This window comes from Embiotoca jacksoni, unplaced genomic scaffold, assembly GCF_022577435.1.
Source record: "Embiotoca jacksoni isolate LCO1_2020_lvr unplaced genomic scaffold, fEmbJac1.0.p SCAF_4, whole genome shotgun sequence".
NCBI classification, from domain to species: Eukaryota; Metazoa; Chordata; class Actinopteri; family Embiotocidae; genus Embiotoca; species Embiotoca jacksoni.
In genome coordinates, this window is record NW_027185392.1 from 15,721,945 (window position 1) to 15,748,991 (window position 27,047).

Below are 27,047 nucleotides of genomic sequence, written 5' to 3' on the forward strand. Positions count from 1 at the left end.
ATAACAACAACAACAACAACCGTTAACTACCGCAACCTGCACAATATCTGCCCGTTATTTAAAAGTCAAAACTAATGTTCGTTTATAATGTTTGAATTCCAGATGAATTCAGCATTAAATCGTTTTACCCAGTGTCTATGTACCTGCTGATGAACCTTATGAAGGCAGCCACCTAATGGATTAAAACTGAAACTTAACAGGAACAGTAATGTAAACGTAAGTGGTTTTAATTTTCACTGTGTCGGGTTATATACCGTGGTGGAAGAAGTATTCAGATCCTTTACTTCACTTAGCTTTGCTTTGGGTAAAAGTACCACTACAGCAACGTAAATATACTTTGTAGTACTGCATGATAAATCATACTGAAGTAAAAGTACGCAGGCTAAGTAATACGAGCAATATCTAGTAACAGTATTAAAGTGAAAGTACTGGTTTGGCCCCTCGCAGATTAATATATATGACCATTAGATCATTAACACTGAAGCATCTCTGTGTAAACAGCACATCACTGTTGTAACTGATGCAGGTGGAGCTGGTTTGGACTGGTTTATATCCAGTTTTATAAACAGGGCCAGCAGATAAATCTGACGGGTCGGCACATGATTACCGGGAGCAAAAGGAATAAAAACAATGCTTAAATAAAACTGTTTTTAGGTTTTGGACTTTTTTCTCAAATTCTTTTTATCTTTCGAGAGACATTGGGTCATTTGAACACTAATTGAAATGAAACAGACATTTCGAGGGACAAATCACTATTTGGTGGAGTTGTAAACAACTCAATGAAATTAAAAAAATGTGACTTCAACTACCCACTGGTTTTTGTAAGACGTCAGAAAGTGAACAGGTTTGAAACCACAAGTTTAATCTTCAACAACGTGTTGTATTTTAAAGGGCTGCTGTATTATCCATTATATAACATCTTCAGCTGAAAAGCTTTCAAATAAAAGTAGTGGAGTACAAAACCTAATATTTCCCTTTGAAATGTAGTGGAGTGTTAATATTAACGAGGATCAAATTGACAAACTCGCGAAGTACAAGTACCCCAGAATTATGCACATTGTGCACACTACCCGAGTAAAATTGTTAACTTTCCATCCCTGGTTAACTTGTCTACATAGCAGTGTTGACTGTCAAAGGTCAAAATGACATTGTGGAAAGTAATTTGTAAAAGTATGAATTTCAGCCCAGTTAATTTTGAGAAATAAACTTAAAGTATAACCAAGAGTTAAAATTAACCCCATGGAAACCTTTTCTTCAGCAATGTGTGATTCCACTGAGCATTTTCAGTGTTTACATTTTTGCATCATGTATTGTGATATTAATATCATTGTATACATTTAAATTGAATCAAATTGATTACCCAGGCCAACATGTTTGGTTCTCCTTAAAGCACGAGTCTCGTCCTGAAGACAGTTACCATCTAAATTCATCTTCACCTTTGAAATTTGCAACATTAAAAAAACAAACAAATACATTTTTTTGGTCACTTGTATTGATTTTATTGAACAATTCTTTAACACAGCAATGAAGCTTTTAATAATTAGGACATAGAATTGTGGCATTTACTTTAATCAAAGGATGTGTGTGTCTATGCATGTGTATGCTTCCATGTTAAACTAACGTACTTATTTAGTGATGGTGTTTGCATTCATACTCTTCCCGCTTCCACTGAGCACAATATATGGGGTTTTCTGAGATTTCTGCTTCTCCTGAAGCAAAGCCACCGTCCCAAGAGGAGTGTCACTACTGCTCATCTTCTTCAGCAGTGCCTCCTCCTCCAGCTTCTTCATCCTCCTCTCCGTCTTCATCTTTCCAGACCCTTTCCCGTGGAATCGATGCGAAAGCTGCCTGAAAGCTTCCTTTGGGGTGAGCTTCCGCCCAGACTCGTCCACGTACTCGATCTTGACGTCAGGCTTGTAGCTTTCCTTCTCCTTGAAGTCTTGCGTGAATCCTCTGTATTCTTCTCTGCGACTGTACTTGTCATCAAAGCCCATCTTGTCCTCAATGCAGTAGTTGTCATTGGGCAGGGCGCCCTTTGTTGCTCTGACACGAGCTACCTTCTGCATTTGAGTGTCCAACAGGCCTTTATTTTTGCAAAGCAGGAGGGCATTTGCAAGGCCGGAGTTGACGATGGGCTCCTCATCCAGAATGGTGGCAGATGCTGTGGAGAAATCAGGCTGTTTCTGCTCTTCGTCCAGGTTAACTGTGCTCCATCCAACATTATCATCCATTTCAGGGTCTGAATCTCCAGCATCATCCATCTCCTCCTCCTGTTCAAAGTCCATGATATCTTCTTGATCCTCTCTGTTGCCCGACAGTCCGTAAGTCGGAATATCACCCAGAGTTCTGCAAAACTCTGAGGTGGCGTTGAACACAATGTTGTTCTTCTTCTCTGGGTCATTGTCACTGTCACCTTTACCAAGACCTTTAATCTGCTCGGCAACCTTCTCCCCAGAATCTTTGAGAAGCTGCTTCTGCCTTAACTTCCTCTGCTTCTCCAACTGTTTCTGCAGCTCCTGCTCTGCCTCATCCTCTTCTATTACAGCTGGCTCAGGAGGTGTAAAGTTTTCATCATCACTTATGTCCATTTCTGCCATCCTGATGTCATCAGACATTTGGGGAGTTTCCTGTGGCAAGCTGTTCTTTTTCTTCTTCTTCTTCTCTTTCTCTTCCTCATCCTCCTCCTCCTCGTCCTCCTCCTCCTCCTTCACTTCTTCACCATCATTATTATCCAAATGTTTGCGGCCTCGACCGCGTGTCCTGGAGCCAAAATCAGTGTTGCGGGTGTCATCCAGTTGAAGTTCATCTGCAACCGTCTGCTTCTCCTTCTTCCTGATCTTCCTCACGCGGCGTTTTGTCTTTTTAAAGCCCACCATTTCCTGAGGGCTGAAATACTCCGAGGCGATAGTGAGAGCAGGCATTTCCAAGGACTGGGCCTGATCTCGAAGTGCTTCTCTCATGGCCTGCAGCTCCCGCTCTCGTTCCCCGTCAGCAAAGCCCCCTGTATTCAACCGGAAACTCTTTTTCTTTTCGCCATCAATTTCCTCATCGTACTTTGACAGAACAGAGCGGGGCTTAAACTCGACCATGTCATCCACACTCTCCTCCTCTTCGTAGGGCTTGTAGTCTGGCTTTTTCTTTTTTAATTCCACATTCTTTTCTGCTTTTTCCTTGTCCACCAGTCCCACATTTACGAGGACATCCTCCTCCTCCTCAAGTACACCTTTGTCTTGTAGGGTCAGGATGACAGTCTGGCCCTCACCGAAGGAGCCCACCTTGTGCTGCACCTTAAGTCCCTTTAGATCTTGGGATGTGTACGAATCCTGTTTACTTTGCGCAAATTCCTCCTCCACCAGACTGCTGACACCAAACTCTTGGTCCATCTCTTCGAGGAGTTTGGCTCTTTTCTCCGCCAACTCCTTCTCTTTCGCCATATTTCTGCTTCTCTCCACCCACGCGGCGGTGTCATCCAGCCAGTCGTCGTCAGCTAGGGATTTGACTTTTCCCAATTTCTTGTTCAGGATGCGTTTTTCTTTCATCGCTGCGAGCTTCTCTTTCATCTCTTTCTGTTGCTTGATGAGAACGGGGTTGATTGTCTCGGCCACCTTTGGGTCCTCTTTGGTGCCGAGTTCCTTCTTGTTCTCATTCAGCTCCAGGGGCTTCAGACCCAGCTTTGCCCTGAGTTTGTTTGTCTCCTCAATGCTCAGAGATGCGTCTCCGCTTGCAGACTGAGGCCCCACTTCGATACTGCTCTCTTCATAGCCCAGATCTACTTTCTCTTTCTTCACTCGTGGCTCCCCGGTGCTCCTTTCCCCTTTGCCGCGGCTGTCCCGCCTGCTTCTCTCCCTGGACCTGGAGCGTTTCCGTTTCTCTTTGTCCCGGGTCCCATCTCGATCCGAAGCGTCCCTCTCTCTGTCCTTGTGGCGATGTTTCTTATGTTCCCGGCGCCGATCTTCCGCGTCTTTGTCGCGGCTTTTTTCCTTGTGTTTCTTGGACGACCCCATTATTTCCCCTGATAACACACAGTCCCCAGCTACTTTAAAATACACTCGCTCACGCAAGAGTCTTTTTTTTGATTCGACGAAAGCGGACAACGCAGTTAGCTTCCCTTCGCTAACTAGCTCACGTTAGCTTTTGGAAGCTACGAGGTTCACCGAGGACACAACTCACTCGGTCCGGAGGAAACAACCGCGTCTTACGTTCAAAATCCGATATCGATGGATCGTGGGGAGCTTTTCTTGCGTCGTTTCTTCACGCCAGGTTAACGAGCCAACCTCGACGGCCTGACGAGTTTGATCCTCTCGCAAACAAAACGACGACGTTTCCTGAAACACACTTCCGGTGGGTGACGCGTGGCTGACGTACACCGCCACCTGCCGGACGGGCGTCGTTATATCAGGCTTGGACCACTTCCATAAGTTGCTGCGTTTTTTTGGGGGGGGGGGACCTGCGAGACGTTGTTATTCAATCAAATGGCTTTTTACCAGACTCCGGGCGGATTTGTGAAAAACCTTCTGAAGTACACGAGGTGCTAGAAAACGACGCTTCCGCCCGTTTCAGGTAACATCGACGTCCCCCTTGTCTTAAACCGTAAGCTAGCTATCTTAGCAAGCGCAGTTTAAGCAAAAAAAAACAACACAAAAAAAACCCCGACCGAAGAGCCCGTGTTGAACCTGCTGCGTCTGTGGTTCAGCTCGGTTCATGTCGACGCGCGTCGGTCCTGCCGGTGTGCGAGCTTTACCCGAGCGAGCTAACTCAACCTCGGTGTTTGCCAGCTTCGCCGAAGCGCCTGTTCGCGTTCAACTTTCACGGAGACGTTTAAAGTTAGCTGCGTTGTGAGCAGCTAGGTGACATCAGGCAGCTGCGCCGGCGAGCTCGACAACTTGAGCGACTCGCCGGCGTCACGTTTGGTCTTTTTTTATGTATTTATTTATTTATTTATTTTTGTTGTCGACCAGAGTTAACGTTAAATAATGGGCTAGCTCGGTGCACGTTGGTGGGGTTGTTGCCATGGCGATTGCGGAACAGAACTGGGTCACACATGTTTGTTTTTTCTTCTTCCCGTAAAGTTCCTCCAACAAACAAAGCTGTGCACACCGGCGTTGACGGGTTTTATTATTATTATTATTATTATTTATTTGGTGAGCTAACTACGAGTACCCGCGGTGGTCGCCGCTGCACTTTCTCCGTTACCGTGTTCCGGTGGGGACCGGTGACCTCACGGAGAGCTCGCGCTGAGGGAATCTTTTCCCCGCGAACACGAGCGGGCCACAGACAAAACCCAACGGCAGCTAACGGTAACGGACGGGTCGCGAAACAAAAAAAGTAGACAAGTGTTGTTGTTGTTGTTGTTGTCTTCACGATCTCGTGTTTTGAAGCTGATTGGATGGTGGCACGACTTGGAAGTTTTAAACCCCCTTATTGGTAAGAACTGACACGTTTGATGCTTCGGCGGTTCACGTTAGCTGTAACAGCTGCGCAGAGCTCATCGAAGACGGACCCATTATTAACATTATTAACATTATTAACATCGGTGCTGGTGGTAATATCAGTTTTTAACAGCATGTTGTTATTAAGAGCTCACTGCTCCACAACAGTAGTTGCATGTCAAACTTGCTGTAATGTACAGACGTTACTGTGACAGATATTAACGTTGTCTGAAGCTTCTCTTATGTAGTTGACTTCATGTAAACTGGTTCAGTGTGGTGGCTTTTTGTTTGTTTGTTGTGAATTGCTGAAAAGCTGTAAGGAAGCATTTTCCTCAACAACTGTGTGTCAGTTTGTAATGTTTTCATACAGACGTGTCTATTTTGCTTTTATTTATTTTTTCTCAGTGTGTGGTGAGCAGTATGCATTTTGTTGTGATTTCCAGCAGGCTGTAGTTGGATGACATGGCAACCGGAGGCACTCCTTTTGATGACAGTGCAGAGGAGCTGCACAACTGGACTGTAAGCAATGGCAGTCTCGAAGACCGACTCAACAACATGGTAAGGGCTGGTCAAACCCTGATAGAAACTACAATATTGGTGGTCGTTTTGTTTTCACACAATGTTATATGCCCTAACACCTCCCATTTGATATAGAGCACATTTCCTCAGGATGCCTTCTGTAACGTACACATCTCATTACTATCAATGTTTATTTTTGTTGCCATGGTAAGCCTTAAATGTATAGAATGAAAGATGTGTGTTGCTCCAAGATAAACATGCATAATAATTAACTCTGTAAATGTTTTTGATCAGGACTGGGGTGTACAGCAGAAGAAAGCCAACCGCTCTTCAGAGAAGAACAAGAAAAAGCTGTCAGCTGCGGTGGTGGAGAGCCGCCTGACCAATGATATTTCGCCAGAATCCACCCCTGGGGCTGGTCGCAGGAGAGCACGCACTCCTCATTCCTTCCCCCACATCAAATACACCACCCAAATGTCAGTCCCAGACCAGGCTGAGCTTGACAAGCTCCGTCAGCGGATCAATTTTACAGACCTGGACGAGGTAAAATGCTGCTATGCTCAATAAGAAATCTATTTTTAGTTCATTGTCAGTGTGTTGTTCATTGATGCCCCAGGAATATTAAGACAGAATATTTGACATAATGTGGCTTGGATGACATACTATTAGTGATATGCCAACTTTGTCAGGTGTTGTGGTTAAAAGTGTATTTGTTAACTGGCATTTGCTATTGTTGATTTCCGTAAAACCAGCTGCTTAGCAGTAATAAAACAGACCTTTAAAAATCTGACCGTAAGCTTTGTGACCAATGTCTGGTCTTGTTGGATGTGGATTTGTGAGTTGTTGTTTTTTTTACCACTGCTTGCACTGTCGGCCAATGTTTTGATGAACAGGTCCTCCTACTGTTAGAATGCCTTTTACCACTACAAACACAAGGATTGGCTGAAATCTCATTGCAGATATATCAGTACGAGGCTACATGTCAGCTGTTAAATGACTCCAAATTGCAGCAAAGATTTGTTTTAAAACAGGGTCAGTCTTCTATAGTTTTTCATCCGGAGAGAAGGAACAAGTTTATTATTCATACCCAGTGCATTTCTTGGTCCCAATTGTTAAAAATAATTTGTTTGTATCATGGGTTGTGTAAAGAAATTAATATTGACAATATATCAATATTAGATTTATCAAACTGTTAAATATTCATACTAGTAACGGCCCTATAACTCCTGTATCTGTCGAACTACAATTTCCACACGAAATCTAATTTTGTAGTTATTTTTCAGGGATTAAATGCCAATACACTACTGTGGTGTTTGAGCAGCCAATAAAGGAAATGATAGCAGCTTATTTATCTGTGTATAGCGCGTTTTGGACATAAGAATATTTGTAAAAGTTGCTTATTAACGATGAACATTTTTGCATTTTGGCTTAAAAATCGATGCAATCCGTAAAAAGAACTACAGAAGTCTGCCAAAGACAAATGGACATGAATAAAAACCTGAACATTTACATCACTTACAGTTTGCAAAGTATACTTTTCAGAACCTCAAGTGGTGATTTGTTTGACTTGTGTCTTTCTTTAGCAGAGGAGCATCGGCAGTGACTCCCAGGGCCGCGTCACGGCTGCCAACAACCAGCGCCAGTTAGCTGGAGAGAACAAGAAGCCCTACAACTTCCTACCTCTGCATGTCAACACTAACAAAAGCAAGGACCTGCTCCCTCCCTCCTCCTCCGCCCCAACCACCCCAGCTATCGCCAAGGAAACTAAAAAGCAGAGCACAGGACTCATGGATACCTTAACCCCCGTGCTTCCTACCAAGGAAACTCCAAGGCACAGTCGTGGCGGTGCAGAAAGGTTGACCCTAGTGCACAGAGAATATGGCAGAGGAGATCTGAGAGTAGACAGTAGCCAGGTAATGTTTATTTGTTTGGAAGGTCGTCGTCAGCTCTTGTTTAGTTTCCACTTGATGTCTTGTCGTTTTGAGCAGTAATGAGGTGTTGGTCCTTCACGTAGATTGTGAGATTGTGCAATAGGGAAAATCGGTGTTGGCAAACTAATTAGAATTGATCCTCTGGGGAACTCAAATATATGTTGCAAATTTTACCAAAACCAAAAATAATCTGACAGGTGTCTAGAAAGATGTTGTACAAGGGGCTTTCTATTGGACTGTAGCTATACTGCATGTATAACTTGAATGCATTCATACAGTTTAATGTCAGAGAAGGTATGGTTAGGGTAAGTAATTGTGTCGTATTTTTACATTACATCAGCCGACATTATACAGCTTATGAAGCTGAAACTTGCGAGATAAAAAGTGCATGATCATTATTATTACTATTATTATTTTACTCTGAAGCTCCCCTCACCTTCTAGTGCCGCATCAATATTCACTCCAATTTCTGAGAAACTAAACCAAATGCATAACAAATACACTAGTTCAGGGGGGTTGAAAATGTGTAGCACTCTCAGCAAACACAGAGTGGTCTCACGTGAGTTATTGTGCTATTATGGTTACTTTGGAATAAGATTCAGTACAATATTTTAGATTTTTTATTTAATGTATTATTTTAGTATTGTCACTGTTTTGAAAGGCACTCATTTCACATTTAATTAGACCAGTCCCTGTGCATATGTACATGTGGGATTGTCTGTGTCACTGCACTCCAGACTACTTCAAGAAACCAGAACTAGGATGAAAGTGAGGGAGCGCTAGTGCAGCTGAAACTAGGTTGTATTTAGGGCAATTTATAAATATGCCACCCTTGGTGCCCAGCGAGCTTTGTGCCCAACCCCCTCTCTGCCCTTGTTTAGCCCAGTCTAAGCCATCGCTACAGATGCTCACTCACCTTTCCTTTACGTCTTTGTCTGCCTTCTCTTTATTCCCCTTCCGAAACCCACACCCATCCACCGCCTTCCTCTCTTTGTGCGGTCTCAGGTGGTGAGCAAACTGGTCCAGATCCGGGAGTACATCAGTAAGGCCAGCTCCATGCGGGACGATCTGGTGGAAAAGAACGATGTGCCGGCCAACGTGGAGCGTCTTTCTCATCTCATTGACCACCTCAAGGAGCAGGAGAAGTCCTATTTACGGTTCCTGCAGAAAATGCTTGTAAGTATGCTGTCTCTCTAGTTTCTCTCATATCTTCTTGAGAATCTACTTCTGTGCTTTGCACATGTTATCAGACGTGTCAGATATAATTCCAGGCAAATGTGTTTTGTCTTGTGTAAAAAATGTCTCTTGGCCAATTCATAGCAGAAAAGGAACCCGTTTGTGTAGTTATCTTGGCAGCTTGCCATATATATATTTTTAATGGCTGTCTTTCTCTGTGGCCTGAAACACTTCAACAGTTGGGTCATGTTTCGTGCTATAATAAAATTGAGACATAGCATGCCACCTTTCTGTGCTAAAGGGATAGTTTTTTCTTTGATTTGATTCAAGAATTTAATCTGTAATATATGTGAATATTTGCAAGAAACATACATTTGTATTCTGTTAAAATCACTTAAGGTTTTCTGATCTCCACATTTCTACAAATTTCAACAGCTAATGCATAAAGACATTCTAGTTTATGTCTGTAGATAAACAGCATATAGACGATAAATATTTTGTATACTTTTCTATTCAGCTATGTTTGAGTCACTGGCTGTTCTCTCTCTGCTGTGTTCACAGGCGCGAGAAAATGAGGATGATGACGTGGGGGCCCTGGACTCTGCAGTTGGCTCAGGTTCACTGGCAGAGATCACATCTCTTAACATTGAGCTTCGGTCATCAGATACCTCAAATGCAACTGTATGTATATTTGTATTTGTTTCTGCCCATGTTAATACTCAAGTTAATAACACATAACCCTTTGCCAGAAAACACGGGCTCTGTGCTGTCTTTCTAAGATTGGGAAATAAGAACCAAACTATTTGCCTTTATCATTGTTGGAGTCTTATTAGCTTTTTAGCATCTGACAAGCCTTTTAAAGCATTCCTGCTCAGTAGCAGTGCAGTATTGCTGATGCGTTTGTTGTTATATTTAGCATTTACAATGATACGTGGGCGTGAATTTTGTAGGGTGGGAGGCCAGAAGCTTTGCGTGCTGACCAGAAAGAAGAACTGGAGAATCTGCGTAAGCAGCACGAGCTGCTGAAGAAGATGCTGGAACAGCAGGAGCAGCTCAGGGCCCTGCAGGGCCGACAGGAAGCACTAATGGCCATGCAGCACAGTGCAGAACACGCACTTGCTGTAATTGAAGACACCGGTGAGGTTGCACACCAACACAGAGACAGACTTGTCAAATGTGTAAGAAGAAAAAGTAGGATACAGTTACATACTTTTCTTGCAGAGGTGAATCATAGACAACTCAGTTGGAATCTGCTTGGTCATGTTTTTGATTTTCAGAACTGATTAATTTACAGAGGTTATGTTCATGTATCATTATTTTCTGGTTAATGTTTCAACAATTTCTTTCACAACAAGTTATATTAAATGAATAAACATTTGTTGTTGTCATTAGTTGTCACAGAAACCACGGGCAGTGTTTCCGGCCTGAGCATCACATCAGAACTGAATGACGAGTTAAATGATTTGATCCAGCGGTTCCACAACCAGTTACACGACTCTCAGGTACAGTAGAAACTGCAACTGGGCTGCCATATTATCCATGAATCATAGCATTATATTATCTACAAAATGTTTTTTGTTTGTCTACTAACTTATGTACAGAAGTTTTTTTTTTATATTTCTTTAATGATAACATCAGCACTACAATATAATGTCAATAGAAAATATATTTATTTTGTGCAGTTTGATGAGACTGTAATGTGTAATGTAAACCTTGGTTTGCTTCTCATTTGACGAGCCATGTCAACTTGCTTAAACTTTTTCCTGCAGACTAAAGCAGTGCCAGATAACCGTCGTCAGGCAGAGAGTCTCTCCCTTTCCAGAGAGGTGTGCTGGTCCAGGGCTCCGCAGGCTGTCGGTCCACCTCAACACAGGCCACTCCTCCACTCTGCCTCTGGCCCACACACTGGTCTAGACACGGGAGCAACAGCTGCCAATGCCAAACTCACCAAGCTCCAAGAACTCCAAGACAAAAAGCAAACCATGGACAAGATCCTACAAGAGCTGCATTCCCTCCGAGACCAGACACTCAATAATAACTCGTGTAAGAGTACTTTCAAAGTCTTTTTCACAATCATAATGGGGCTACCATCCTTATAAATTATTAATGAAATGCACGTGGGTCCATTCAGGTCGTGGCCTGGCAGCACAGTGCAGTCGGAGTTTGGGCGGATCTTCAGATAGTCCATCTGCTCTCTGCTCTAATGGGGCATTGGCTTCCACTTCCTTTCATCCTTCACTCACACAGCAACAGGACAGCTCCAACTCCGCAGACAAGCTCAGGTACAAAACACGCACACACACACACACACACACACACACACACACACACACACACACACACACACACACACACACACACCTTGAAGCAGCTAAATAGGCAGGTCATATATCAACAGCAGGGTGTTGTATAGAGTGGGGGTGGTGTACTATTACCTTGCAGCGACAAAACCCATTACATTGTTTCCCGTTGACAAGTTTCAGTCTTTGCTACAGTGTTTTTAAACAAGACACGCAACCTCCATCTTTTACAGGAGTGTTTTTCTGTTGGTGACTCTGTACTTGGACCTTTTGTAGAAGAGGGAATTGTGAAGACATTTTTCTGGCAGGTCACATAACCTTTTAAATGATTAAATCTCGTATTCATTCACATATTCTTACAGGAAGCTAAAGGAGGTCCACAAGCGTCTGAATGAACTGCGGGAGTTGGTTCAGTACTACGAGCAGACTTCTGATATGATGGTGGACGCAGTCAACGAGAATGTGAAAGAGGATGATGACGATGACGATGAAGATGAGGATGAAACGGAGGACGGTTCTATCTTTGAGGCCATGTTTGACTCTGAGCAGGAGAACCGCCAGCCAGTAATTAACATAAGGTGGGTGTGTGAATAAAGAAATGCATATTTTTCTGATTGGATTTCTACCGAGATGCTCACCATTTCAAACTGATTCAACACCTTGTTTGGCTAAATTATATTAAAAAAACACCGGTCAGTGGAGAAATTTGTAATTGGCCTAAAGTTACAATATAATATTAATAAGCATCAGGCCATAGTCTGTGTAATTTTACTGCCGGCAGGTCACCATATCATTCACCGCACCTTATCTGCTCAGAAACCCACAGCGCAGTGGCAACTGGGCTGACTTAAACAGCCTGACCAATGGACGCAGTGTCCGAAGCAGCACCACTAACAACCGGGACGGCAGACTCAACACTCAGTGTGAGATCAACAACCGGTCAGCAGCCAACCTGCGCAGCCTCAACATCCCCTCAGCCATAGGTACACTCATGAACACACTGACACTGACCACTGTTGACATTACACAAAATTAACATTCTTGTGGACAATTTATGGTCTATTAATTTCTTGGTAAACTGAAGGTTATTTCAATATGTTCAGCACTTGATAAAAGTTAATGTTGTAAAAGTGAATGACATCGCATTTGCCTGAAGCTGTTATCCTTCCACTGTATCATCAGTGCTGTACTTTAAACTGTTTCAATCCATCCTGTGTTGGCGTAAGATCACCACATCACAATGGAGCAGATACGTTGTCTTGTACGGTAGAGTGGTACATTGTATCAGGACCATCGTTTATAAAGATGCTTTTCAAATTGGCAACATTAAACCTTAATTTATCATCAACATGAACAGCCCCCTCCATGCTCTTTGACATGTGAAATAACTTTCAAAATAAGAAACGGCTCCATTAGCTTGGTAATGTCATTTCATTAAGGAGGGTGTTGTGTTAAGTGAAGTTATGTTAATTCAAAGTTTAAAAGGGACAAGAAACACATTTTTAAATGGCATGATTAAACAGACTGTTAGTGATACTCCAATAACTTTGTTCTCATTTAGAGTGCCAGTACAATAGGGACATCCCCTATAATCAGGTGAAGGATGATGACGAAGACGAAGATGGTCTTGACAATGATGAAGGGGCACAGGCTGTGGCTCCAGACAGCGAGGCATCGGAGTCTAGTCGGAGGAGCAGCCTTGGGAACGACACGGGTTTTGTTCAGAAGGTTCATCGCCACACTGCGAAGCAAAAACTCCGACAGCTGCAGGAGCTGGTGGCCATGGTTCAGGTGGGGTAGATGACAGAATACTGATTAAGATGCCAGCAGTGAGGTTCAAGTTTTGTCTGACTGTTTGCATCAAGAATGACAAATTACTGACCCAATCTGTCTATATCCAGAGTGACGACACAGATGGAACAACGGCTAATGAAGATGAAGCTGTACACCAACAGCCAAATAATACCCGAGCTCCTCTGCCTGGAACATCGGGGGCTGGATCTAAACAAAGTCCGAGAGACCTCACTCTCTCCAGCAAGGCCAGGTACAGTCTATAAAGCATCTGAGAGGCCCATCTGACTCTCTGTTTAGTTGTTCCAAAAATTGTTGAAGTGTATTCTATTCTGAAAGGGAGAAGCTGTATGAGGAGAAGCTACGTCAGCAGAAGCAGGAGCTGAAGCAGCTCCATGAAGAGCGCCAGAGGCTCGTTGAAATCCAAGGCAAGATCCAGGATCTGCAGTGGGTTTGCCCTGACTTCCAGGTACATTCTCACATACGCAGGCACCCACATGTAGAACTACGGACAGAGAGACCAGGTTCTGAATTAGAAGTTGCACCAAATGTATGAATATAAGGGAAATACTGGGATTTGTAAAATAATTATCTTTTTTTTTTTTCTGCCTGGTAACTCTTGAAAGTGATTTATGGATGTAATTAATTTGTTACTGTTTACACATGCAGTAACATACTTATATTGCAATAAAAAAAAATGTAAACACTGGTTGTTTTTTAGAACAGGTGTCAAGTACAATTGCAGACAGTTCTGCTGATATGGAACTTCACACAGATCTGCTCAGATTATTTCATAGGTTCCAAAATAATATGCAGCATCTAAAATGTGCCCAAATGTTGTCTTGTGTGGATTAAGTGTGGAAACAATGACAATTTATATAAATACATTAAATTGATGGTCTTTGGTCATGGCTGTCCAGTTTTTGCTTCATTACATGGCCAAATATATCATAATCCTGTGTATTTCTTCAGTAAGAACCCCATTCCATTTAGTTTTAGTTTACTATGTTGCTGGTTTCATTATAAAGTGTTCCAAGATTGTTTTAAAAAGATTTTCCTCTGGTGTCCTCCTCAGTCTTCTGTGTCCAGCGCAGTGAGTCAGCAGGGTTTGCTGAGGAAGGTTCCAGTTGCTGCTTCCACTCCTGCTGCTGTCCAGACTTCTTCATCCTCTGGACCCAAAACCAACTCTGCTGTGCTCAAAGTCACTGCTCCTGAAGCAGCTACTTCTTCAGTCACTGACAATGAGGTGACAGACTCCACCGAGCTATCTTGCTGCTTCTATTTACGTGTCCAAACAAACTCCACACTATGTGTAAAGGATAAATCTGTTGAATGATTTTCTCTTTTCTTGTGTTGTCAGCAGCTTTGGTCAGAAATGCGTCGCCACCAGATTTTGCGAGAGGAACTGCGACAGCGCAGAAAGCATTTAGAGTCCTTGATGGCTGAACACCAGAGGCGAAGTGGTTTTGATGACTCTTCCTGTCGGATTGAAGACCAAGATGGCATTGCTACTCCCTCACAGCCTGTCAGTAGGGATGAACGGTAAGGGCTATATTTGCTTTAGGGGCCTCTCTCATCAATTTGAGTTATTTTGCAAGTTCATGAGTGAGATAGCAGATTCTTGCAGATGAACAGAAGCCACATTGTACATTGTCAGCTCTTTTACTCGTTTAATGGCAGATTTCATAGTATTTCTTTGATTAGTGAATCATTATTGTTCCACAGGCACCAAAATTTTGGCTAATTTTTCCAAATTTTCTTTTAGAACAATGGCCACCTGGGGTTCCACTCCCTGCCGCCTTGATGAGAATGATGATGATGATGATAATGATGATGATGAGGATGATGAAGATGATGAGGATGACGAAGAATATCGCCCAGAAATGGGTGCAGAGGAGGAAGAGGAGCAGGAAGAATGTACAGAGAGCAGCTCTGATGATGACATCCCCGTCTACTCATCAAGCAGGAACCAGTGCTCTTTCAGTAACAGGAAGAATCAAGGAAGGTGAGACCGAGTGGCCGAGGAAGGATTTGTGTAACTATCCAGCACTGATATCTATAATCTGTCTTTTATATTCATGTGCTTGTTTTCCAGCAACCTTAAGCCTCCAGCAGCCTTTTCAAGTGAGGGTAGTGGGCATCTTCATAACAAGACTAAGGCCAAGCAGCAGTCCAGAAGTTCGAACCAGTCTGCAAGCCAGCTTGGAGGCACACGGCGACAGGAGAATCTGCGCTGGGCCTCTGAGCTCTCCTTTGCTGAGGGCTCATGCCACTGGCAGGAACAGGTCAGCCAGCTGCAGACACAGTTGGACTTCAGTACCAGCATGTGCCAAACACTGCTGCAGGATCAGCAGGTTAGTGCATTCAACAAATACATGCAGACACTGAATGACATCCATAGCAGCGTTCTTTCCAATCTTTGGTTTGGTCCATTTTACTTTATGGTAATAAGGCAACTTGGGTCACCAATTCAAGAAAAGGTAATCTTTTTGTCTCGTACCTACTTTCACAGGCTCTGTCATACATGTTGCAAACTCTGCTGACAGGCCAGTACAGCGTGTTACCCAACAACCTGTCATCACCACAGGTCCACCTGGTCATGCACCAGCTAAACCAGTGCTACACCCAGCTGGCTTGGCAGCAAAACAACGTACAGAGGTAAAGGCAAACGCATGAATACTCCACTTTATTTCTATCAAGTGAGAAATCTTTCTAGAGATTGTCTTGTCTCTTGTCTTTCAGACTAAAGCAGGTCCTGAATGATCTCCTTCGTCAGCAGCAGCAGCAGCAACAACAGCAGCAGCAACAGCAGCAGCATCAGCCGCCACCACCCTCCTCTTCAGCAGCAGGTTGGCAGACACAGAAGCAGCGTTCATCGCAGGAATCCAGCTCCGGACCCTCCATCTCTTCTGGTGTCTTCCTCCCCTTCTCCTCTACCCTGCTGCAACCTGCAGCCCGCAACATGGCAACGTCTGCCTTATCCCCGTTCCCTCCCAGTATGATATACATTTTTATCTGCCTTTTTTCATTCTCGAACATATCATCTTTAGATTGCTGTACAATAGACAGGGAAAACATTTCTGAAGCTCTAAAGACAGTTTTTCTACATTTGATTTTTATTTATAGATCTGCTGAAGATTAATCTTCGTTATGACGCAACCTAAAACCAAAAAACCAAACCAAAAACAATATAAGATACAATGCAACAAAAACCCTTTTTGTTATTGTAAGATGAAATTCTCAAATAAGTCTTTGAATTTATGAAAACAATACAGGAAGTTTCATGAAATAGGTAAAAATAAACGGATGGAAAATATTCTTTTCTTCATGTAGTTCTTGTACACTGATATTGTGTTACTATTATAGGTACTAATAGTCTATTTCACTCAGTTCTGTTTTAGTTTGAAGTGAATAATACATTCTAAGGGGACTCAGTTGTGCAGAAGTGAAATGTCAAAAGTCTAACTGTTACTTCCTAATTGCTTTTTTGGATTATTAACACACTAACTGATGCTAATTAAGTCTTTTTCTCTTCCCTGTGAAGGCTTTAACTTGTATCCACTGTTCCCTGGTGCCATGGGGGAGTTTCCTCAAGGGGCTGTAGGTCAGACTTCCCCTGAACATCAGAAGCCGCCGTTAGACCCCCACACTTCAATTAAAACAGAGTACATGAGTTTCCCTCCTCCACTGCAGCGCTCTCCTCTTAACACTGCTAGAGAAAGAGGGTATGTCTGGTACTTTTGCATTAAAATACATTTATATCCATATGTTGAACATTGTAATTCATATCTGTATTTTTCACACGACTCTTCTAGGCCTTCGGCTGCCTGGCTTAATACCTCCTACACAAACAATACCGCCCGGCATCACCCGTCTAAATCAGAGTCCCAAGTGTCTCCGTCTTCCTCCCCCACTTTTGCCAACCGACACTTGCGACCTCAAGACTTTGACAAGGCGTCACAGGAAAGCTTCAGCAGCATGCCTGACCCTGTCGATCCCACCACCATCACAAAGACTTTTAAGGCAGGGCGCAAGGCCTCTGCACAAGCCAACCTGGCCTCCCGGAGCAAGACTCCCAAGAGCCGACGCAGGAGGAGCAAAGGGCACAGCAAGAACAGTGAAGGTATTTAAGTCGATTCAATACTGAGCTGAAAATGTAACATAACAAACTGCCCTCAAAGGTAGCATTTATTCTGTGGCAGTTTCATTTGGCTACATTGGCCTTTAAAGGTTTTCTTCTTTTCTTTTTGTGCCCTTTTCTTTTTCCCAACTAAACTAGCTACAAATTAACGAGAGAAACGAAGTATTAATCGTGTTTACCTTTTCATTGTCGGTGTCTTCCTCAGGCAATGACAGTGACAGTGTTAGCAGCACTGCAGACTTTGTCCAGGAGAGGGCAGTCCCGTCTCATCAGAGGGATCAGAATCAGAGTCTGTTGGACAAGCTTACTCAAGAAAAACTAGACAGCAAGACCAAACTCGGGAACAAACGGAATGACCTCTCTTCTGGTACGGCTCAAACCACCTGCAGCAGTTTTTATGCACCCACCTTTCCCCCCCACTTTAATCTAGTTTTTTCATTGTATACATTTATTATCCATATTTTATTAACTGTTGAATTTTTTTTGAATGTATTCATAACGTCTTGTCCTTTTGATAATTTACTTTTCTTTGCACATTTGTCATTACCACAGCATTCATTTTAATTTTGGGTTAATTTACTTTTTGTCACTTACAATTTATTTTACTCGCAGCCTATGCTTGGAGAACACCCTTCCTCTCTAACAGAATTGCATGCACAGAAGCACCAGGTAAAGTCACCATGCAAATCTTCAGCTGCATCATTTGGTTCATATGTCACTTAACCACCTCACGTGCGTGGGCTTTTTTTTTTTTTCCTTTTTACTTAACCTTAACTAAAAATTCCAAATATGTGTGCAGGCTGAGTGTTTGGCTCTGAAAACAGTTGCTTTTAGTTTCAGTCCAAACCTCATGATGTAAAATCTTGAAATTGCAGATGCAAGCAGCGACTTCTCGCTGTTCGAAGCGCTGAGGGAGACCATTTACTCCGAAGTGGCTACTCTGATATCCCAGAATGAGTCCCGACCCCACTTTCTCATTGAGCTCTTCCATGAACTGCAGCTGCTCAACACGGACTACTTGCGCCAGAGGGCACTGTATTCCCTACAGGTAAGTGCAGACACACTGTTTACTGATGGTCTGTGCAAATGTTAAACTGCTGATCTAATATGAACATCCTTTAGGCAAGGCTCAGATCACAAGATATTCAGTTGATCTGTTGATTTACTCCTTCATCTGCCCCTGAAGACGGCTTGGAATATGGCACAGAATATCTGGATATTTTACAAATGAGATTTTGACCTCTTCCACACATAAACTGGCGCTTTCGTGTTCATTTTAAACCTTCATATTTAATAAGTTGTATTTGGGAGGGTCTGCAAATGTCTCTGCTTCCTGGGCAGACCAGACATGCAGGAGACAATGAGAGACTGGTGAAGGGCACTTTTAAAAAGGTGGTCATGTGGCAGGCGAGACTATCGGCTATAAGGGCACAAATATGCTCCTTTTTCTATTTTGTTCCATCATTTTGTGTTGGTGTTTGTATGTTTCAGCGATATTGTGCTTATCTATTTTGTTTTCTTGTTAAAATGTAATAGTCCAATAACATGTGTTTTAGTGATGGCAATACAGAAACATTCGCAAAAAATACATCTTATTTACATTTGAGTAGAGCCCAATACATGTCAGGATTTACCCTTCGTTTCGGGAAAGCTTAGGGTGATTTGTGGTAGCGGTGGTGGGTTATGGGCAGTTATTTGACTAAAAACTCAGCATTTTCATGGAATTTAGGACAATCATCATTGCAATATTCATTTACAAATACAGTGTCACTTTATGGCATTCAATGCCATGATGTAATCATCTTGTACATAATCACCATGGATTATGTGCTTGTACGTATTATAACTGGAGGGAAAACTCTCCATGCGTGTTTGTGAACAATCTAAAATGTTTTTATTTTTTTTTATTTTGATGACGTAATCTGACGCTGATGTCTGAATCACAACTCCAGTCGTGTGAGAACGGCCTGAGATACAAACCGAATACTCCACTGAGCACTTCAGCCCACAGCTACAGTACCTTCTCTCTGGGTTTCCCACAGGACATAGTAACCAGGCACTTGGCAGAGAAGAGTGCAGCGGAGGACCAGTTGCCCCCTCTCGGTCCTGTGGTGTGGGCTGCAGGCTCTCAGTCTGAGCTCACTCCCAGCGAGAGTCTGACTACCAGCGACGCAGTAAGAGACATGTTATTGCTTCCCAGCGTGGCATTCTCCCACTTCCTTGTACTCGTCTTTTTCTTTTCTTGTTTTTTTTTTGGTGTCACTTTGGTCTGCATGTTAAAGCTTTTGCCTGCTCTGAAGTCTTTCTCTCAGTCCTCATTGTCATCCTTCTCCCTGTGCTTCCTTTTCTACATTTCAATGCATCTTTCATTAGTTTCTCTCTCAGCCTTGTCTCCTTTCATCCCTCCCCGTCGTGTCTCTTTTCATCTCTCCGTGTCTCTCTTTATTTTCAGATTTTTAATTTCACCTCCCCCATCTTCATTGTCTTTGAATCTGACTTGACAGCGAGGCTTCAGAAGCCTGTCTATAAAAAAATTGACCCTCATCGCTCCACGTCTCTTTTTCCAGATCAGACATGTGTTCTTTGTTCTGCCCGAAGGTCCCTAGAGTTGTGCTAATTGGAAGCCAGGCCTTTTGTCTGTCTAAGTAATGCCTTTGTTCAAGAATGAAGGGTGAAATGTCTAATTTTCCATTTTAGGAGAATGGCACTGGAAGCCTCCATTGCAGTTTATAGTATATGCTGTAAATTTCTCTTGGCCCTCTCGATTTTCTTTTGGGTTGGTTACGGCTTTTTTTAAAATGGGATCTGCATTGAATAGTATATTCTCTGACAGTCAGGACAATCAGGGGTGTATGTAAGACGTATTCTGTGTGTGTGTGTGTGTGTGTGTGTGTGTGTGTGTGTGTGTGTGTGTGTGTGTGTGTGTGCGCGCGCGTCTCAAAACGGACCGCTCATCTTTTTCAGGAGGTGGTGGAGAAGAACTTGAGGCTTTCACAAGACATGATGAAGAAGAGGGATGATGCAGAGTCCGTGGATAATGACAGCACCATGTCAACCTCCTCCAACCTGGAACCTTTTGCTAATGATGACCTTGGTATAGTTATGCATGCATTATGTCTGGTAAACAAAATCTGCACAGATATGATAAAACCTTCTTCCACATGGCAACATACAACTGGAATGCTTTGCTTACTGCCCTAAACTACAGCAAATTTGGTAGCTCCTCCCACTTTTTTTTCATCAGAGCTTCTAAGGGCTTTTTTTTTTTTTTTTTTTTTTTTTTGTAGACCAACCAGTTTACACCTCAGGATCAAATACTACACGGCCAAAGTAAAGAATAATACCTTTCAGAAGAGGACTTTTTGCAATGGGAGACGTTTCCCTCTCATATTTTGGGAACTTAAGTATTATAGATTAAAAATGAGACTTGTTTGATCCTGAAGTATAAACTGGATGCAAATGCATTAATATCCATTACACTCTTCTCTTTTCTCTTTTACTTCATTGGTTTTTGAACTTTTCGTTTCCCATTTGTGTCTCTCCCTGCTCTCCCTCCTGTGCTGCTCTGACAGGCAACACGGTGATTCATTTAGACAAAGCTCTGGCCAGGATTAGGGAGTATGAGCGCATGAAGCTTAAAACTGAGTTTAACCCCTGCAACCCCAGCACCGCAGGTGCTTCTGAGGTCTCAAATGCTGAACGTCCTTCTGCTAATGCTGCTGAGCCACTGGAAGGTATCCGCTGTCACGACGCTGCCTGTGTACAACATGTGCAAAGACCTGTAGCTTTGGCCTTTCATCTGACTGCTATAGACTGACGGCGTCGTTTGTGTGTGAGCAGGCGCAGTTGGCGACGTGCACTGCCCTCAGATTGACACCCAGCAGTTGGATCGTCAGATTAAAGCCATCATGACGGAAGTCATCCCCTTCCTGAAGGTAGGAGAACCAACACTGAGATTGTAGGTGGCTTTGTGACAGTAGAGGACGTGTTCGAGTTGGACACAATTTTAATTTTATGTGCATAAACTGAACTTTAAAAAAAAAAAAAGCAAAAAAAAGCAAATGCTGATTTGACATTAAGTGTAAAAATGATTGAATTTAGATCATTTTTAATTTGTCTTGCTGTAGAGTTAATCTGTTCTCCACCGTGGCTATTTATCTATGAAAGATCACTCCTCATATTTTACTCTTTTCTTGTATTAGGAGAACATGGACGAGGTGTGTTCCCTCCAGCTGCTGACATCTGTGCGGCGCATGGTCCTCACGCTCACCCAGCAAAATGACGAGAGCAAAGAGTTTGTGCGCTTTTTCCACAGACAGCTGAGGGGTATACTGCAGGTAGGACTCGGGAAGGGGTTCCTGAAAAGCAGCCAAAAGAACTGCAAGCAGATCAAATTTAAAAAAAAAAGTGCTTTCTAACGTTTCACTTCTTGTTTTTGGTCCAGGACTCTCTTAGTAAATTTGTGGGCCGCACTCTGAAGGACTGCGGGGAGGATCTCCTGGTGGAGATTTCAGAGATCCTCTTCAATGAGCTGGCCTTCTTCAGGCTCATGCAGGATTTGGACAGCAGCAGCAGCAGCATCGCTTTGGCAGCCAAACACAAAAACAACAAGACGACGGAGAAACCCAGCCAAGCCAAACACAGTCTGAAGGTCAGTTATTCCTTTTGCTGCTTCTTTCTTCTCTTTATCTTCACAAGTTTAAAACTAATTTGACCTTTGTGTCAATTTATTTCTCCAATTAGGAAAATACATTAGACGGGGGTGGAAAATTGGACTCTAACACGGATGACGACAACGTGAGTTATTTTAATACCAATAATACCACTTAATACACCAGGAATATGTGTTATAATAATGTCTTTCCTTTTTTTTTTTTTTTTTCCCAGGACCAAGATGAGCCTGAGCAGGAAGGTGCTTCTGCTGTACCGGAGCTTTTCTTGCAGACAGAGACGAAGAACAACCGGAGCAGTGAAGCTTCAGAGGTTGAGGAGGAAGATGAGGATGATGAGGATGGACCGGGAGTGCCGCTGTCAATCAGTAAGTGAAAAGAAAAAAAAATCTTTAACTTCAAGTGCTGTAAACATTAAAAAAAAAAAAAAAAAATCAAATCAATATCTATTGTGGCCACATGGCAACAATTCTCACACGCACGTATACACATTTTTCAAAGTACTTAGAAGGTACTGTCGGTTGTTCCAGCTTCCTTGTGAACTTACCTCAGTTCCTCTGTGGATTTTCGTCTCTGTGTCTTCTGTCTCCTTTATGTCACCCCAGGCTGACTCTATCTGTGCAGACAGCCAGGACTCCTTGTTCTTTCTTGCTGAAGTTATTTCTTTTCGAGTCTTGCTGTACGTTTGGGCTCGTTCTCTCATTCTGCAGATTTTTGGATCAATCAGACTCCTTGATAGTTTTTATGCGATTGATAAGAACTAAAACATCCGAAATGCAGCACAGTCCTGTACTTTGACTGAAATGGTTGGTTTCCTGCCTGATCAGGGACTTCCGTTGACCTTTTCAGTGCTTTCAGCGCTGTGCTCACAATACAGTGGTTTTTTGCACATTTTATTTTTAGTACCCGTTTGTTTTGAATTTCCTAAATTGTTTTCTTACAAATGATGACATCAGCTGAACAATTTGAGTAAACAGTTAAATCTCTGGGGGGGAAAAAAAAAAAATCTATTTTTTTGGTTTAATAACTGCACCACCTGGGATTCATGGACTTGCACGAGTTTGTTCAAACTTGATAACCCATCTTCTCGCTGCATGATCTGGCGTAAAGGAAAGACGGCCACGACGCAGTAACAATTAAATCGGTTCGTTCAGGAGAATTAACTGTCAGGTTGAAAAGTCTGTTTGCATTGTGGTGTTGCAGCTATCTTCCCTACTTCAGCACTGAAGTAGCACTACTTCAGCACTGGTGTGTGTTCCTATTTTCTTCCACCTCAGAATAATCTGACAACGATCCAGAGAACATCTCGTGATGTCGGGAATGTTCGTCTGTCTCTCTTCAAGTGCCCCATAAATGTTCAGAGGGGTTTGAGGTCAGCTGACTGTGGAGGAAAGTTCCTGCCAGTCAGCACTCCTTGGTCTTCATGTAGTTCTTCAAAGCGTTGAGGTGTTTTTTGGGTTCATTATCCTGCTGCAGAATGACTCTCCAAGATACAAACCGGAAGGTGCAGCATGCAGCTGAAGACGGGAGTGCTTGATTGTTGTCACCGTGTGTCATGCAGGTTTGATCCACCGCGGCATCTTTCCCTTTCGTGTTTGTCTACTGACACAAATCTCTGACTTGGATTCATTAGTAAATAGGACTGTGAAACTCTTGACAGTTAACATGAACATCGCCACTCGTCTCCTTCAATTGGTTCGCGAACCTTTAAATAGTTCAGAATCTTTCATATTTCTTCTTTATTTTACTTTTCGGAATGTGTTTCGTTTTCAAGTGATTCTAAATCCTTAAACCTTTTGATGATTCCCAGGTTACACGTGGAAACGTGAAAACGTGGGACATGGTTTCCGACTGCACGTCTTATATTTTTGGTTGCTTTTTAGGACTTTCCAAAGCAGAGACTCAGGCCCTGCTGAACTACGGCAGCGGAGAGGACGAGAACGAAGAGGAGGAAATAGAGGAGTTTGAAGCTGGACCTGTAGAGGTCCAAACATCCTTGCAGGCTTCTGCTGACGGACAGGCGGAGCAGGAGGTCAGAGCACACCGTCCGCCACAGAGAAATGTTTTTCTGCGTTGTGGTCGTAGTTCACATTATTGAATACCTTCTTCTCTGTTCTGACCCGTGTCATCGTGTTCTGCTCCCAGGGAACAGCCGGTGAAACCCAGGAGGTAAAACCTGAACAGACGACTTCAGAAAACGATGCTGGTGAGGCCTTCCTGATATAGTAACTCGGAATTTCCTTCCAAAAAGCAAAAATTTCGTAATTTTAGACCCCGTTTGTCTTCCAGAAGTCAGCAAGTCAATAGAGTCCACAGTCGAGGATCAGACCCAGATGGAGCCGCGGATCCCTGAGGAAGAGGAAAAGGAGGAAAAGGAGGAAGAGGAAAAGGAGGAAAAGGAGGAAGAGGAGGAGGAGGAGGAGGAGGAGGAGGGTAAAGTTGGGGCAGCTGCTGCCTCGGAAGAAAGTTGTGCAGTGTTGCACCGTCAGGAGGTCCACAAGGAGTCAACAGCTACCAGCAGCCCAGACACAGACTCACCTGTCATGATCAGTGTGGATGTAAGTCAGAGTTCAGCTGAACATTTTCAGTAAAGTTGCGTCTTCTTATGTGGAATTCACGTCAAAGCATTTATTGTTACTCTTCTGCACCGATTTTTTTTTTTTTTTTTTTTTTTTTATGAATATGATATTATCGTACAGGAGATGGGATCGGGGAGCACGAGCCAAAAGTCGGACGAGGACGACTTTTTCAAGGTGGACGACTTCCCGCTGCAGCTCACCGTCATGTGCGAGGTGTGTTCCCAAGCCCCTTTAAAGCAGCCCGAGGCGAAGACGAGGTGTCAAATCGCCGCGAGAAGGTCTGTATGTAATGACGCGCTGTGCGTGTGCTGTGACGTCAGGAGGAGCTTCAGAAGAGGATTGTGGAGGAGCAGCAGAACAACAACCTGTCTGTGGAAATCCTCAACGGGAACACCGAATCGCTGAGCGGGCTGGTGGGGAACGCGCAGGCGCTCAAGGAACCAGGTACGGATCACGATCCCTGTTAGTTGAGATTAGGTTACGTTTGTGCGGATGCCAAAACACCGTACGGGAGCCGAGCCACCGTCTCTCGTTGCCGTGTCAACGTCCGTGCAGGCCTGAGCAGCTGCTTCTTCTAGGACTGTCGTGGTGAAGGAATCCCCCCCCCCCGTTGTGATTCGGGGTGGTTCAGCAGCACAATGAGCAGTATGAGCACCATTACTCTGTTCTTCTGTTCTTGCTAATTATTCCAGTTATCCTGATTTTAATGTTACATAATTACATCTTTATTTCGGAGCCAAATTTACATATATTGTTGCTTTTTTTTTTTTAAATGACAGTTTTAAACATATTACAAACTAGTTTATTGGCTCTTCAAGTACAAATCTGGGCTGGATATAATCATAAAAATTCAAATCAAACATTCTTTTTTAAAAAAAAAATTTGTTTTGTAGATTTCGACCCGAGTTGTCACTTGTTGGGCGAGCGCCTTATGTGGTATCAGAGGACATCGGAGAGGGGAGAGGGGTAGTCGTGTTCCCAGCGCCGCTGTAAACCCCGATGGTGTGCTTGGTGCACAAATGCATTTGTACTCGAGGGCAAATTTGAAGAACAGAGAACATCTATCCCGGTTGTTGTAGCACCAGGGGAGCGCACAGACTTTACATATTGACCCGTCGGAAATCATTCAGTTAACAGCCAAAATGTTCCCGCTCTGCAGAAGTTACATTTGGTTTTGCAAGTAGAGTATTAAAAAAAAAAAAAAAAAAAAAAAAAGTGAAACTCGACGGCACCGGATGAAAACTAAAAGATGGTGAGCAAAAGAAAACAAACAAACCCTCATCCATTGTTTTCATTCTGAAGTTGTTTAACATTCAATACACGGTTTACAATTGAAAAACAAGGAGGGCCTTGTTTCCTGGAAAATACACATAATGTGATTACAGCAGTTGTGGCGGCCGCGTGCCGTCTCCTGCTGTCGGCTTGTCGAAGACAGTCGTATTATGTCAGCTCTGATGTTGTCTGCTCATGAACAAGTACTCCGGCTTCGACTAAACTGTGTTGTTTTTCTTTTTCAGAAACTGTCGCTGACCAGAATGCGTAAAGAATTATATAGATGTCTCTAAAATGTGCTGTTTTTATCAGAACACTACTTCCATCCTCCGTCTGATCGTTTATCTGTTAGTTTCAAAGGAGCAAAGTTTCATTATCCGAGTCACAAGTTAGCTGTGACTCATGCGCGCGCACACACACACACAGACACGCACACACCATGCATGCATGCACACACACACGCACACACACACACACACACACAGTCAGAACAGATCAAATGAATACCTGTCCACAAAGTCCACAGTTCGAGTTGATTTTCTCCCTGAATGTTTCATGTGATTTCTGGATAATCTGGTCTGAAGTTATCGCTCTGCTGCTGATCACCAACAGTTAAGCTTCTGTTTTATTCTTTCCAGCTCTGAAACTCCTGTTCAGCCTTAGTCTTCTTCTTGGTTCTGGGATCAGTTTGACATGAGTTGTCATTTTTGTTGTTGTTGTTGTTGTTATTGTTGTTTGTTTTGTGTTGGCCTGGCCTTACTGTTGTACAGCTCATCTTTTCTGCACTTGATTCCTAATTATAAAGAGATTACAGTAGGATGAGAGTTCAGCTGTAGCCCGGCTGACTTCAGCTAATTGTTTCTCCTTTTTCCTTTTAAATCAGAGCTCCCAGCTCAGACCTAGCTTTTTATCTTCTTACACACCTCTTTAGATACTGTTTTGTTCTGTTAATGGTTAGTCTCCCATGATTTCCATGCTGTTAAAATGTTGGCTACAGGAATTAAGTTTTAATTAATAAAACTTTCTGCTTTCAAAAATGGTGGCGTTGTCATGTGGTTTTACTGTGCGGGCCTTTCTCATGTTGCAGTGTAACCGGAAAATCTGTTGTTTCCACTAATGCATAGCCAATTAATCAATTAACAGAACATAGTAAATAAAAAACAAAACAAAGGTCAATATTATTTTTTCATTAAATATGACTCTAGCTCAAACTTCCTAAATGTGAGGATTTTCTTATTT

General features: G+C 43.0%; 2 protein-coding genes across 10 annotated transcripts; one reads left to right on the forward strand and one right to left on the reverse strand.

The window, feature by feature from the left end:
- Positions 1-1,474: 1,474 nt before the first annotated feature.
- On the reverse strand, positions 1,475-4,303 carry sart1 (spliceosome associated factor 1, recruiter of U4/U6.U5 tri-snRNP). The gene has a single exon (XM_069167373.1). The coding sequence runs from the start codon at positions 4,002-4,004 to the stop codon at positions 1,626-1,628; it is 2,379 nt and encodes a 792-aa protein (XP_069023474.1). The 5' UTR covers positions 4,005-4,303; the 3' UTR covers positions 1,475-1,625.
- Positions 4,304-4,433: 130 nt separating this feature from the next.
- Positions 4,434-26,847, forward strand: pcm1 (pericentriolar material 1). 9 transcript variants are annotated; one of them, XM_069167363.1, is made up of 40 exons: positions 4,434-4,560; positions 5,873-5,987; positions 6,243-6,491; positions 7,532-7,861; positions 8,885-9,055; positions 9,617-9,736; positions 10,006-10,192; positions 10,448-10,557; positions 10,825-11,098; positions 11,187-11,337; positions 11,718-11,933; positions 12,172-12,338; positions 12,917-13,146; positions 13,257-13,399; positions 13,486-13,615; positions 14,222-14,392; positions 14,507-14,688; positions 14,912-15,151; positions 15,242-15,500; positions 15,659-15,804; positions 15,889-16,142; positions 16,691-16,871; positions 16,962-17,269; positions 17,493-17,654; positions 17,900-17,956; positions 18,163-18,335; positions 19,330-19,461; positions 20,252-20,381; positions 20,860-21,021; positions 21,128-21,222; positions 21,490-21,624; positions 21,732-21,938; positions 22,031-22,084; positions 22,175-22,325; positions 23,841-23,989; positions 24,103-24,163; positions 24,247-24,515; positions 24,657-24,749; positions 24,857-24,980; positions 26,054-26,847. In XM_069167363.1, the coding sequence occupies exons 2-40, from the start codon at positions 5,892-5,894 to the stop codon at positions 26,077-26,079; spliced, it is 6,495 nt and encodes a 2,164-aa protein (XP_069023464.1). In that variant the 5' UTR covers positions 4,434-4,560; positions 5,873-5,891; the 3' UTR covers positions 26,080-26,847. The 9 variants fall into 9 exon arrangements, with proteins under 9 accessions (XP_069023464.1, XP_069023469.1, XP_069023468.1 ...); XM_069167368.1 differs by having other exon boundaries at positions 24,250-24,515; XM_069167367.1 differs by having other exon boundaries at positions 7,535-7,861.
- Positions 26,848-27,047: the final 200 nt, after the last annotated feature.